We start from the raw sequence: 12,447 nt of genomic DNA on the forward strand, positions 1-12,447 counted from the left end.
TGGCTGTTGAGGCGTTCATGATAGCCTCAAACTGTCTGGTCTGCAGAGAAGATGAAATAAAGGGATTTTGACCATGCGCTCTGTCTCTTTTAATAACTTGCTTTTTTCAAGGAAATGTGTTTCCAGTACCGTAAATTCCGGACTATAAGCCACAACTTTTTTCCCATGCTATGAACCTTGCGGCTTATGTACCGGTGCGGTATACAATAAATAAAATTGCCGAACGGGTCAAGAGAAACGACGTAACTTTTTAGTTTACAGTTCATGTTAAATTGACTTAAACAACCAAAACAGTCAGACTGTAAGACAGGGGCGGTGCTCTCCAAGTTTAGCTTTTTCATGTCCTTAAATCTTTTGGCTTTATTCACTATGAATCATACCCTTAGCAAGTTTTTTTTTGCCACTTGATGTGATGTTAGTCAATAAATATTTTTTTTACTGTTTACCATATTTTTTTTGTTTTGTTACAAGCCAGGTTTCGATAAAGCCTTTGTAAAGATCATTTATTCAATATACCGGTAAGCACCTGCGGCTTGTATTCAGGTGCGCTCTATAGTCCGGAATTTACGGTACTTGGGGAAAAAACTCAATGTCGTTCCTATAACTGCATAATTTAAAATATAGTTGGGACAGAAATCAATCGGATTTTACCACTCGTGCTTTCTCCCAGGGCACAGACACTGTTTTTACTTTCCTAAATGCTCTGAAAATGATTTCTGGGCAAATATCTAGTAATAATTATCTCTGGAAACAGGAGTAACTTCTGCCATATATATAAATATAAATGGTGAAATATAACCTAAAGAGTTCTCTCAGGCAGATGAGTTTCGATTTGAATTGTAGACAAGCTCATATTTTGTATGCATATTAATTTAAATGTTAAGTTGTGAAATCCTTTCACCTAAGCCAGCGGTGTCGAACTCATTTTCTCCAAGGGCCACATTAGCATTATGTTTGCCCTCAAAAGGCCAAATGTAACACAGTAAAAATGTAACTAAATGTAATGTAATTTAATGTAAAATAAATGTAACTACTCCTTAACATGCTGCTAAATAACCATTTAACTCTTTAGCCGCCACAGTAATTACAATAAAATATTCAGTTTGATGTCACTTTTTTAAAAGGTTGGAACTTACAAATTGTTAGAGAGTATGAACCAAAGTTTGTGATGGGAATAAATTAACACATCTAATAATGTGGAAAAGTTCCATTCAAATGCAATCATCACGCAGGAACAAAGATAATTGATATAAAATCAAAGCAAAACAAAAAAGCCACCACCTTGTCTCGTCATGGACATGCGCAAACACAAACGAAGTGGGCAAGATAAAGAACATTCCCCGAGTCAATGCCGCGGAAAAGACGTCACCTTCAGGATCAGCACATATATTGCCGAGCTTCATAGAGTGGTTATATCGGCTCATAAGAAATAGAATGTTATTTAGAGAAGTGTGTTGGTAATAGGCTAGCGTTTATAATTTTCCGTAAACAGGAATTATTTCGTGTTTTTTTTACACAAATATATTTGGAATAAATTGTAACTAAATAAAGATAGCTACATTTTTAATCAAATAGGAGCCTGGTCCATACCCGGTTCAGAAGGTGGCGGTAATGCCCTTCGTAAAGGTGGACTGGCCCCGACAAAAAATCCCACGAAGAAGAAGAAAAAGAAGGAAAAAACATGTATTTGCTGCCACCATGCGGACCTACCGTGTAGAACACCCCTCCAATCGAACCGAAGTGGTTTCGTCCATTCATAAACTCAACATGGAGGCGCTCGTGCAGTAGGAGTAACTCGTTGTGGTTGAATGGTGAGCAGGGAAGTTCAAATCCTTAATGGACTCCAGGAGGAGTCAATGAACAGCGCCGCTAACCGGAAACTGTGTACCGGTAGTATTTAAATACCCAGTTTATTTGACGACAGTTGTTGTAGCGCCTCTGTGGTAGATTCATGACTTAAACGTGAACTGTGACGCAGATGGAGCCCGGAGAAATCACCGGGGTGTACTCCGAGGTCAGCCGCCTCTCTGCGCCTCTTTGTGCCCGCGTGGCTGAAGAGCAGCTCCCGGACCTGCGGGTCTGCACCGTGGCTGCAGGTGAGCGCCTCTCACGCAGGTTCACTTTTAACTCCGCCGATGACGCGTCGTTTGGTCTTTAGATTGTTCCTCAGTCTTTCAGCACCAAGTCAGGACGTGCAAAAACCAAAAAGTAAATCAGGACAAGCATCTCACTAGGATGCAAATATTAATATTAACAGGTACTTCACTCACGTGCAGTGTATATATATATATATATATATATATATATATATATATATATAAACAAATTTCCTGAATGATGTTTGGCATTTTTTTCCTTCCGATTTTCATGTCACAAATATTGTTTGTTGTTGTCAGGGAGACAGAGATAGCCAGAGCAGCAGGATCTGAAGGGTCTGCACTACTTTGCACAGACTTATAGATATCAGCTATGCCTGATCCATTCTCAAAATGCATGCGTCATTCTCTGAAAAGAAAGAAAGAAAATATCCTGAAAGACCATTGCAAAACAAAGTGGGGAAAGAAAAATCCTTGATCTGCCACTTTTATATCTGGGTCCACACCACAATGTAAGTCCGTTCTGACACAAGGCCTCTCCTCCCACCAAGTTTCATGGAAACCTGTTCAGGAGTTTTCCTGTAATTCTGCTGAGAAACCAACCAACAAATAGACCCGTCCTCCTCCTTGGATGTGGCTACACCTGTTCTAGTACCGACCTTAGCAGTGGACATAAAGCTGTCTAGAATACCGGCTCAGGTATGGATGAGTTCAATAGTCTTTAGATTGATCCATACCAAACTTTGGCATGAGAAACTACACCCTGCTACTTCAAAGCGCCCCAGATACCGGTGTGTAAGTACAGTCGGAACATCTGGAACAGTAAACCTTCACACAAACATAGTGAATCTGTGATTGTCCGATAATCCTGTAAACCAGGAAGCGTGACTCCTCCAGAGTCGTGCTTCTTCGTGCTCTGGATGTATTGATTTGGATGAGTAAAATATTTGTGTCTTAATTTGACCCATTTAAAAAAAACAAAAACAAAAAACTTCTCATTGCATCAACATCCAGAGTGGAGTCAGAGCGATCTGGTCCGGGGCTCCAGACTCCGCTTCTCCCAGCAGTGGACCCTGATTATGGACAGCAACGACCACAAGAGCATCAGGACTGTTCTCCCTGCAGGACCCTGTGTACCTCTGTCTGAAGAGTGAGCGCACGCACACACACGCACACACACACACACAGACACACGCACGCACACACACATAGACACACACACACACACGTTGAACCTTTAGTCAGCAGTGATTTTATTTCCCTGCTCCTCAGGTTAATGAGCGAACGCTCTCCCATCCAAGGCCTGAGGGCCGTTGTCAGGGAAACGGGTGCCCAGGCGGTTCTGCTGGAGGTGAGGGCACCGGATGAAGATGCCCTCTGTGAGATCGATGGTGGCGCAGACTGTTGTTGATGGGTGTTGACTTCCAGGTCTGGGATCGCCATGGCCTCAGGAAATGCCTCAACCTCACCGCTCTCAACAAGCACGGCAGAGTGTACGACGACGGTGAGCCGTGCGGTTCGACCGCCGTCGCCTACGTCGTGTTTTGTGAAGCAGATGGAGTGCTGTGTTGTATGAACTCCTGTGTGTGTGTGTGTGTGTGTGTGTGTGTGTGTGTGTCTGCAGTCCAGTTTGGCAGCCTGTCCTGGTCGCAGTGTGAGAACAAGCTGCTGTATGTAGCAGAGAAGAACAAGAACGCGTCCGCATCATGCGATGGCCGACCTGCAGCGGAGGTATCGCTCGCACACATGGGGGAGGTTACACACATTTATCTCGTAGCGGACTCAGAGAAGTGTTGCTGTTGCTCAAACAGGACAGGAGTGTGTACTGGGAAGACTGGGGTGAGGCGCTGGCCAATAAGAGCGTTCCGGTGATTTGTGTGGTGAACCTGCAGAGCGGCTCCCTCGCCGTCCTGCAGGGCGTCCCGCCTGATGTCTCACCTGGACAGGTGACGATGGGAACATTGAGCTTCAGTCGATTGATTTGTCTTCATTGGTCTTTACACTACAATCGCCCGCCCTCTTGGATTCGCCTCGGCTGTTCTTCCTGCTGTCCTCTAGGCTCTGTGGGCTCCCAGCGGTCGGGCTGTGATTTTTGTGGGTTGGTACCATGAACCCTTCCGGCTCGGACTGAAGTTCTGCTCCAATCGCAGGTCAGAGGGCAGGATGCATGAACCACAAGGGAACGCGGCAGCTTGCTGGAATAAACAGAAATGATGTTAAGGGGAAAAGCGTCCGGATCTGGTTAAGAACAGTCATGAAAATTTATTATTTATGGAAAAATACATATATAGGATGGCATTCTTCCTTTTTCACAAACGCTGTAACCACTGCAAGCATCTGTATTAAAATATGAATCTCATTGTGTAGCTGAGATAATGCAGATGCATTTAAATGGATGAATTTATCTTTAAACTGTAAGAAATTATTAGAAAAATAGACCCAGATCAGACATTGTAGGACATCCTAGTCTTGGTCATCCATCACCAACCGACAGTAAACATGATTCTCAAAGTTTCCGGGATCAAAGTTTCTGGGGTGTTGCTTTGTTCTGCGGCAGATCTGAGTAAATATCCAGACATAGCAGTGGACATTCATTTTGCGTCTCTTTCTCTTAAAACATTGTCACAGGTCAGCGCTATTCAAGCTGGACCTGGATGGACACTGTGGTGAGCCCGTTGTCTTTGTAATTATTATTATTATTATTTTCTTTAACCAAACACACCCTCTATCACCTCATCGATCCCATCCGTCCTCCTCTCTACAATCTAGAATGTCTGTCCGGAGTCGATCTGTCCGTGTCGTGTCCCAGGTTGAGTCCAGACGGGCTCACGCTCATCTACCTGCAAGGTCGCGTGTTTGGTCCACACAACCAGTGTCTCAGTCTGCACCAGGTACCGTATTACCGTGTGTGTGTGTGTGTGTGTGCATGTGTGTGTTCATCACGTTAACAGTGGCCGTTGATCGTACACAGATTGACCTGAAGAGCGGGAAGACATCGACCCTCCTGGATGTTGTAAATAGACCACAGACCGGTAGGTTCTCTACACGGCACAGTCTCAACCGGATCCAAGTCCGGATCTTGTGATCCACAATGTTTGAATTTATAGGACTGGATTGTGAGATGACAGAATAGAAATAGGATCAGATTGTGTCCAGCTAGTTTTTAGTTTGGTGCCAAATCTGACATTTCTTCAAAAGCCGTTGAATTGGATCCTGAATAAAACCAACACGGCTCAATAATTGTTTCCCAAGTTCAGGAGGTTGGGTTTCATGAGTCACATCACAAGGGTCAAACTACCATGAGAGTGTTAGTCATTTTTAAATGAACTAAAAGTGACAGGTGCAAAATGCTAAAATGCTTTAACTCTCTTATTATCCTCAAATATTAGTAACATTTTGCCTTCAGCAAATGAGTTGCAGAAAATTGTTCTCTCAAAATTCTGGAAGGTCAAGTGTATCATATATAATATACGGGCTTTAAAAGGGCTCAGTATGAATTTGCATGATGCAATTGAACATCGACCAAATAGCTGAACACACTGATGAACACCAACAAAGCTGGGACTGCCTCTTGACCTACAAATCCTGCCTTCTGGAGCAGATGTTCCTTTTAAGATGTGAAGATGGAGACACGCTGGTCTGGAAGGGAGATCCTTCTTCATGATTGAAGTAGGAAGTAAAGGAACAATGAGAGGAAACAATGTTGCAGGAGAATCATGCAGCTCTTTGAACTATTCGATCTTCACTACGGGGGAATCTTTGGGGCGCTAGGACCTGACTCATAGGGAAGCTATAGTGACGTGGCAGACTGTGATTGGCTGTACGTATGTGTTGACGGAAGTTGCTGGATATGATAACCCGTTTAGGGTTGCGAGCGGGCTAACACCGGTAGCGCTAGGACCTGACTCATGGGGAAGCTATAGTGACGTTGCAGATTGTGATTGGCTGTACCTGTGTTGACGGAAGTTGTTGGGTATGATAAACACTTCAGGGATGCGAGCAGGCTAACACCGCTTGCGCTTTATGTTTATATTGTTTCAGTTGTATTATTCAAAGTAGAAATAAATAAATGAATAACTTCTCTGTCCATTTTGATGTCTTCCCAGCCTCATCTAAAATATAATTGAATTGCATTTAATGAAAACAAAATCTTGATTTTATTTAGGATTTTGTTTTCTCAAAGCCTCTTAATAGCGCCGCCAAAGGTGGAAACGAAGCAACTAAATGGACTTTGGTAAAATTCTAGATATATTCATATTCTTGGTACTTTATACTTGACTACATCCTAGAGGCTGCTTTTAACTAAGACACTAATAAGTTTGTCAAAATAATCGAAGTCTGCGCCAGTAAACAACGGAAGCTTTCATATGAAAGCAAAAATCATGATTAGTCTTTCAACACCAAAGGTTGATAATATGAAAGTGGAATTTAGCATTTTCCTAGTATTTTTCTTTGCTATTTATTAAACCAGACACACACACACACACTTTACACGGTTAAAACAAATTTACTCCAGAGGAACAATATGTGTTCAGCACATTGAAAAAATATATCATTTAGTTTATGCTTAACTGTACCCGTCAAATTAGCAAAAATCTTGAAATATTAAGTAAAGAAGTGAACTATTTATTTTATATTTTTAAACATCGAATGGGGTCAAATTGACTCCGAGCATAACAGGAGGGTTAAGCTAAGGACTATGGAAGAGGAGTACAGAGATAGTGTGTTCACACCATTATTGTGTGTTGCAGGTGAGTTTGCAGGTGTGTATGAGGCTCTGCCTCCCTGCTGTTGGTCTGCAGACAGTCAGCAAGTTTTATTCAGCAGTGCCTGCAGAAACTGGAAGGTAGGAACAACTATTTATAAGCAGTAAATTGATGAAGGAGTAGCATTTGTTCGCTCTTTTCTGTGATCTGTACATATGAAAAGGTCGAAGCCGCACCTTGTGGCGATCGGTGAGCTTTACATTCTCTCAGTGGTAGATTCGATGCACTTGTCTGAGGTCCAGTCGCCTTGTTTCCCTTTTCTTCAGGGATTTATGCTAAGCTAGTTGGTCCCGTCTCTGATACGACAGTGAAATATCAATGTTCTTGTGTCATTAGACAATAATTGAGCTAATGAAGAATAATTACACTTTTTCTACACTTTTGTAAATCTGTCTTCTTTCCCATCATCATAGAAATATTCCATGACTCCTTTGCTCTCTCTTTCCTCTCACAGGATCTCTTTATGGTCGACAGAAGATCAAGAACAGTTACATCTCTCTCTGGTAGGAAAAGTACCCCCCCCCCCCCCCCCCCCCCCACGCACACACACACTTCTACCCGCTGGCCTCCCAACCCTCTTCCAACACCTAGTTTCCTTCCTTCCCATTTTCCTTGTTCTCCTCTCTCTGGCCCCCTGTCATCTCTTCTTCCTCCTACCCCCCCTATTTAGCTAATTTAATCTTTCCAGTCAGAGGCTGCAAAAACACATCAGGAGCATAAACTGACACAGACTTATTGTCAAACACAGTTTGCAGACTATAGCATTTAACATTTGTATGCTGTAAATGGGTTTCAATTGTTTTCCTTTATCTGTTATTTACCGCTCCATACTCCGGCCCATGACTCCGTGTCGCCTCCTCTCTGTAGGCGCCTCTGACCGCTCCAGGTTCTATGGCAGCTGGAAGGTGCTGACGGTCCAGAAGGATCTGATGGTCGTCTGCTGCTCCAGCCCCGCGATGCCCCCCACGCTGGTCTGACAGACACTACGATAAAACCCCGTGGCTGCATTGCTGAACAAAATTCAATTGAAAGCCTTTCTTCGTTGTGCCGCTGTGTGTATTTGTACGTTCACATATTTGCAGAGGGTGGGTTTCCTCCCTTCTATCGGGGAGGCAGTGACCTGGCTGACCCTGCAGCAGCCCAGCGTGACCTTTAACTTCCACTGGACTGTTCTAGATGTTATACCTCCCCCAGAGGAGGACAACACACCCCACCGTAAACACGAGGCAGACCTGCACACAGCCACTGATGCCGATCTGTGTTTTTAATGTTTCGTGTCCGTCTCTCGCCAGCTGGGTTAGACTTCGGGGCCGTCCTGGTGAAGCCGCCTTGTTCTCTCCACAAAGCCAAGATGCCGCTGGTTGTCTTCATCCATGGTGTGTTTCCTTCACTTCACTCTTGTGATCATTTTATTTCTGTTTACTATAGGATCAACGACTGACTTTTTAAGTTTCCACAGGTGGCCCCCACTCCCAATTTCCAGCAGAGTGGAACTGCACCACAGCTGGACTTGTTAAGCTGGGCTTTGCTGTGCTGATGGGTGAGATGTGTCTCTTCTGCGTCTTCTTTTTACATAACTATCGGTGCTCTCTGACATTTAGCCACTTAGCAGCTAGCTTTGCTTTATCTATTTTTATTGATCTTAACCGGGCATCTCTTGACATATTTCAAAACAAAATTGTTGCCACTTGTTCTGGTTGACAGACTTTATACATGAAGTATAAATGATTCTAATTATGACTCAAAACCTTTGTGTAACGATCTATGTATGTTTGTATTTTATTATTTAAATGAAAACGACTGTGGCCACCTTATTTTTTGTTCACACCATACTGAGAAGAAAACGCTTTTGCATTTGATTCCATTTGTACCCACGACTACTGACATTAATGTTTCTGGTGAACACCATAATAAATCTTCAATGGTAGACATTTTTTTTTAGCACTTTATCTCAGTCAGTTGCGCAGACATCCCATGTGTGAAGGGCGAGTACTGAAGTGGGGACTAAGCTAAACTTTTCCACAAGAGGTCCCCCTCCCCAGTCTGTCTAAATTCCCATTACCACGTCTCAGTTGTTCAGACTTTCCTTTTGCCTTTTCTAAATGTCATCCCCCTCTCCAACCTTTTGTGCCTCTCCACCCAGTGAACTACAGAGGATCCACAGGCTTCGGCCAGGATAGCATTTTGTCCTTGATGGGTCGGATTGGAAGTCAGGATGTGAAAGACGTGCAGGTACTGGCTGACAGAGTCCTGGACAGAGTGATGCCGGCAACAACAAGATGAATGGGATTCAGACAGAAGTCGGTCATGTGTCTGACCTTACAGCTGAGGGTTGCCTTGCGGTTAAAATATGTGGCAAATATTCCCCCCCCCCCCCCCCCCCCAGAGGGCCGTGCTTGCTGCACTGCAGATGGACAGCACCCTCGACCCACAACGCTTGGCTGTGATTGGTGGGTCTCACGGAGGCTTCCTGTCTTGTCATCTGGTTGGCCAGTACCCAGAGATCTACAGAGCATGTGTGGCCAGGAACCCCGTCATCAATGCTGCTACGCTGTTGGGCACCAGCGACATAGTCGACTGGTGAGACGCACAAACTCGTCTACAAACGGAACGCATCTCGACCAGTTTAAAGCTGAAGCCTCGCTTCTCCTCTCCTCTCCGGTCTCCAGGCGTTACACCAGCGTGGGGCTTCAGTATTCATATGACCAGATTCCCACTGCTGACGCTCTGGCTGCTATGTTGGAGAAGTCACCCATCACACACGCCGCACAGGTCAGACACCAGACTGGATATACTTCCTTTAAGTAGGCTGTAATAACCGGCACATTCTTGGACCTGAAGTTATTTCTGTCTGGTAATTCATAAACCAACTTCAGCACTAGAAACCTGAAGCCTGACTCTCGGCATCAAGAGGAAACGGCATCGTAAAAAGTTCCGTCTAATGACTAAAACAGCTAAAGTATATATTTTTTCATGGGGAGGCATTTATATAAACACACATTTAATGGCACCGCCACACTTGAGCAACACGGCAAATAAATCAGTTGAGCAAATTAGGTTGCTTGCTAGAATATGGGGTTTAATACATGTTGTAGAGACTGCAACGTTCATGGGACCCTAATCCCTGAAAGAAGAACCTGCAGTTGTGTTGGACTACTTACCTCTTTAAAGAACCTGCAGAAATCATGTGAAGAAACAGATTGCAAATCAAGTGTGTCGGTTGAGTGTGTGTATCTGCATATTTGTTTGCAGATCAAGGCTCCTGTGCTGCTGCTACTGGGGGGCCGAGACAGGCGAGTTTCTCCTCATCAGGGTTTGGAGCTCTATAAAGCACTGAAGAGCAGGGATTTGGCTGTCAGGTACAACCCAGACCACATAACGACACAACAAAGAGGTTTTAATCCAGCTCATGTTGTCCTCTCCCTGCCTGTCATCAAGAGTTATGGCGGGGATTATTATTCTGACAGTTATTTTGTTTGTCCAACCAGATTGTTGTGGTTTCCAGAAGATGGACACTCTCTGTCTAAAGTCGATACACAATCTGACTGCTTCCTCAACACAGCGCTGTGGCTGCAGCAGCATCTCTGAAAACACACACACACAGTAAAATAAGAATAGGAAGCAATTCTATTGTGTGTTACAATAGCTATAATTTTGGAAAAACAATTCTCAGATGCAGTCAGGTTTATTCTCATTTTACTCGGTCAGCTAATGATGGACAGTTTATTTTACCACGTCCGAAGACAAATTCTTTGAAGAGGACGGTTGTTTATCGTGCTATCACGCTTTGGAATAATTGCCCACTGAACATACGTGATTTGAATAGTAAAGTCTCTTTTAAGTACCACCTAAGGATGCACTATTTAAATATGTGAGTATGGAAATATTAAGCATGAATGTAATAACTTTTCTTAAAAATTTCTGATGTTTATAATTTTTTAATAGACTTTAATGGCCAACCTGATGACAGACAGATCGGTGCAGCGTCTGCAGTGATGCGGACCCTGCACAGATCTGTCATGGTGAAGAGAGAGCTGAGCCGAAAGGCGAAGCTCTCTATTTACCGGTCGATCTTCGTTCCTACCCTCACTTATGGTCACAAGCTTTGGGTGGTGACCGAAAGAACAAGATCGCGGGTACAAGCGGCTGAAATGAGCTTCCTCCGTAGGCTGGCTGGGCTCTCCCTTAGAGACAGGGTGAGAAGCTCAGTCATCCGGGAGGAGCTCGGAGTAGAGCCGCTGTTCCTCCGCGTTGAGAGGAGCCAGATGAGGTGGCTCGGACACCTATTTAGGATGCCTCCTGAATGCCTTCCCGGTGAGGTGTTCAGGGCACGTCCCACCGGGAGGAGACCACGGGGAAGACCCAGGACACGCTGGAGAGACTATGTCTCTCGGCTGGCCTGGGAACGCCTCGGGATCCCCCCCGGAAGAGCTAGAGGAAGTGGCCGGGGAGAGGGAAGTCTGGGCTTCCCTGCTTAGGCTGCTGCCCCCGCGACCCGGTCCCGGACAAGCGGAAGAAGATGGATGGATAATTTTTTAATGTTTTATTGCTTTTAGATTATTATTATTAAGTGAATTGTGATTATATGTATCGTGTGTATTATGTTTTGTGTTGTCTTTCTATGTGGACCCCAGGAAGACTAGTCACTTTTGTGGCAGCTAATGGGGATCCTTTTAAACAATAAACAATATTAAAAAATAAATCTTTTACTTGTACTGGTGTGTTCTGTAGGTTTGATCGTGTTTGATTTTTTCTGTGCTACAGAGAAAAGCCCCAGTTATCATATTTATTTATTGTCTTTTCTCCAAAATTATAAAGAAGGCAGCCTTATAGGGAGCACGGTTAGCAGGAGCTAGCGTAGCACTGTCCCTTGAGCCAGTCCCAAGACCAGATGAATGCAGTCAGAGGGCTGCAGCAGGAATGGCATCCTAAATATGAAAGTCACAACAGCTCGGTCGAGTCCCGGGTTAACAACGATCACCGTCAGTCTTGTTAACCCACAGGGACGCTGTTGGAAATTGGATTATTGTGGGTCGAAGAAAGAGAGACGATGAAGAGGAGGAAGAAAGTGCATCAGCAGAGAGATTAGAGGGAATGGAAGAGTTGGGGATTTGTTGGAGAGACAGGGACTATATCGGTAGAAGGACGCTGAGGATGGAGCTGCCAGGGAACAGGGCTAGAGGTCGACCCAGGAGAAGATACATGGACGTAGTGAGGGAGGACATGAGAGAGGCTGGTGTTGGGGAGGACGATGCAAAGGACAGGGCTACAGGACGACCCAGGAGAAGATACATGGACGTAGTGAGGGAGGACGATGCAAAGGACAGGGCTACAGGACGACCCAGGAGAAGATACATGGACGTAGTGAGGGAGGACGATGCAAAGGACAGGGCTACAGGACGACCCAGGAGAAGATACATGGACGTAGTGAGGGAGCACGATGCAAAGGACAGGGTGAAGTGGAGAAGGCTGATTTGCTGTGGCGACCCAAAAGTACAGCAGTATTCTCCAAACCTGCACTTCTCTCCACTCATCTGCCAATATCAATGTCGTGTCATCGGTAGTCCGTCTGTTATACGTTCTTG

General features: G+C 44.6%; 1 protein-coding gene across 1 annotated transcript; it reads left to right on the plus strand.

The window, feature by feature from the left end:
- Nucleotides 1-1,978: 1,978 nt before the first annotated feature.
- Nucleotides 1,979-11,453, plus strand: zgc:136971 (S9 family peptidase). The gene is made up of 21 exons (XM_068746406.1): nt 1,979-2,096; nt 3,111-3,246; nt 3,369-3,447; nt 3,525-3,600; nt 3,721-3,810; nt 3,885-4,042; nt 4,155-4,246; nt 4,725-4,762; nt 4,866-4,987; nt 5,068-5,128; nt 6,848-6,942; nt 7,317-7,374; nt 7,730-7,833; nt 7,945-8,077; nt 8,155-8,238; nt 8,322-8,402; nt 9,006-9,094; nt 9,249-9,442; nt 9,532-9,634; nt 10,115-10,221; nt 10,351-11,453. The coding sequence occupies exons 1-21, from the start codon at nt 1,979-1,981 to the stop codon at nt 10,448-10,450; spliced, it is 2,118 nt and encodes a 705-aa protein (XP_068602507.1). The 3' UTR covers nt 10,451-11,453.
- The last annotated feature ends 994 nt before the right edge of the window (nt 11,454-12,447 follow it).

Source organism: Brachionichthys hirsutus, chromosome 2 (assembly GCF_040956055.1).
Source record: "Brachionichthys hirsutus isolate HB-005 chromosome 2, CSIRO-AGI_Bhir_v1, whole genome shotgun sequence".
Taxonomy (NCBI): Eukaryota; Metazoa; Chordata; class Actinopteri; order Lophiiformes; family Brachionichthyidae; genus Brachionichthys; species Brachionichthys hirsutus.

Coding starts and splice junctions, on each gene's coding strand:
- zgc:136971 (XM_068746406.1), top strand. CDS start 1,979: ATGGAGCCCGGAGAAATCACCGGGGTGTACTCCGAGGTCAGCCGCCTC. Junction 3,601..3,720: donor CGGCAGAGTGTACGACGACG/GTGAGCCGTGCG, acceptor GTGTGTCTGCAG/TCCAGTTTGGCAGCCTGTCC. Junction 9,635..10,114: donor CCATCACACACGCCGCACAG/GTCAGACACCAG, acceptor ATTTGTTTGCAG/ATCAAGGCTCCTGTGCTGCT.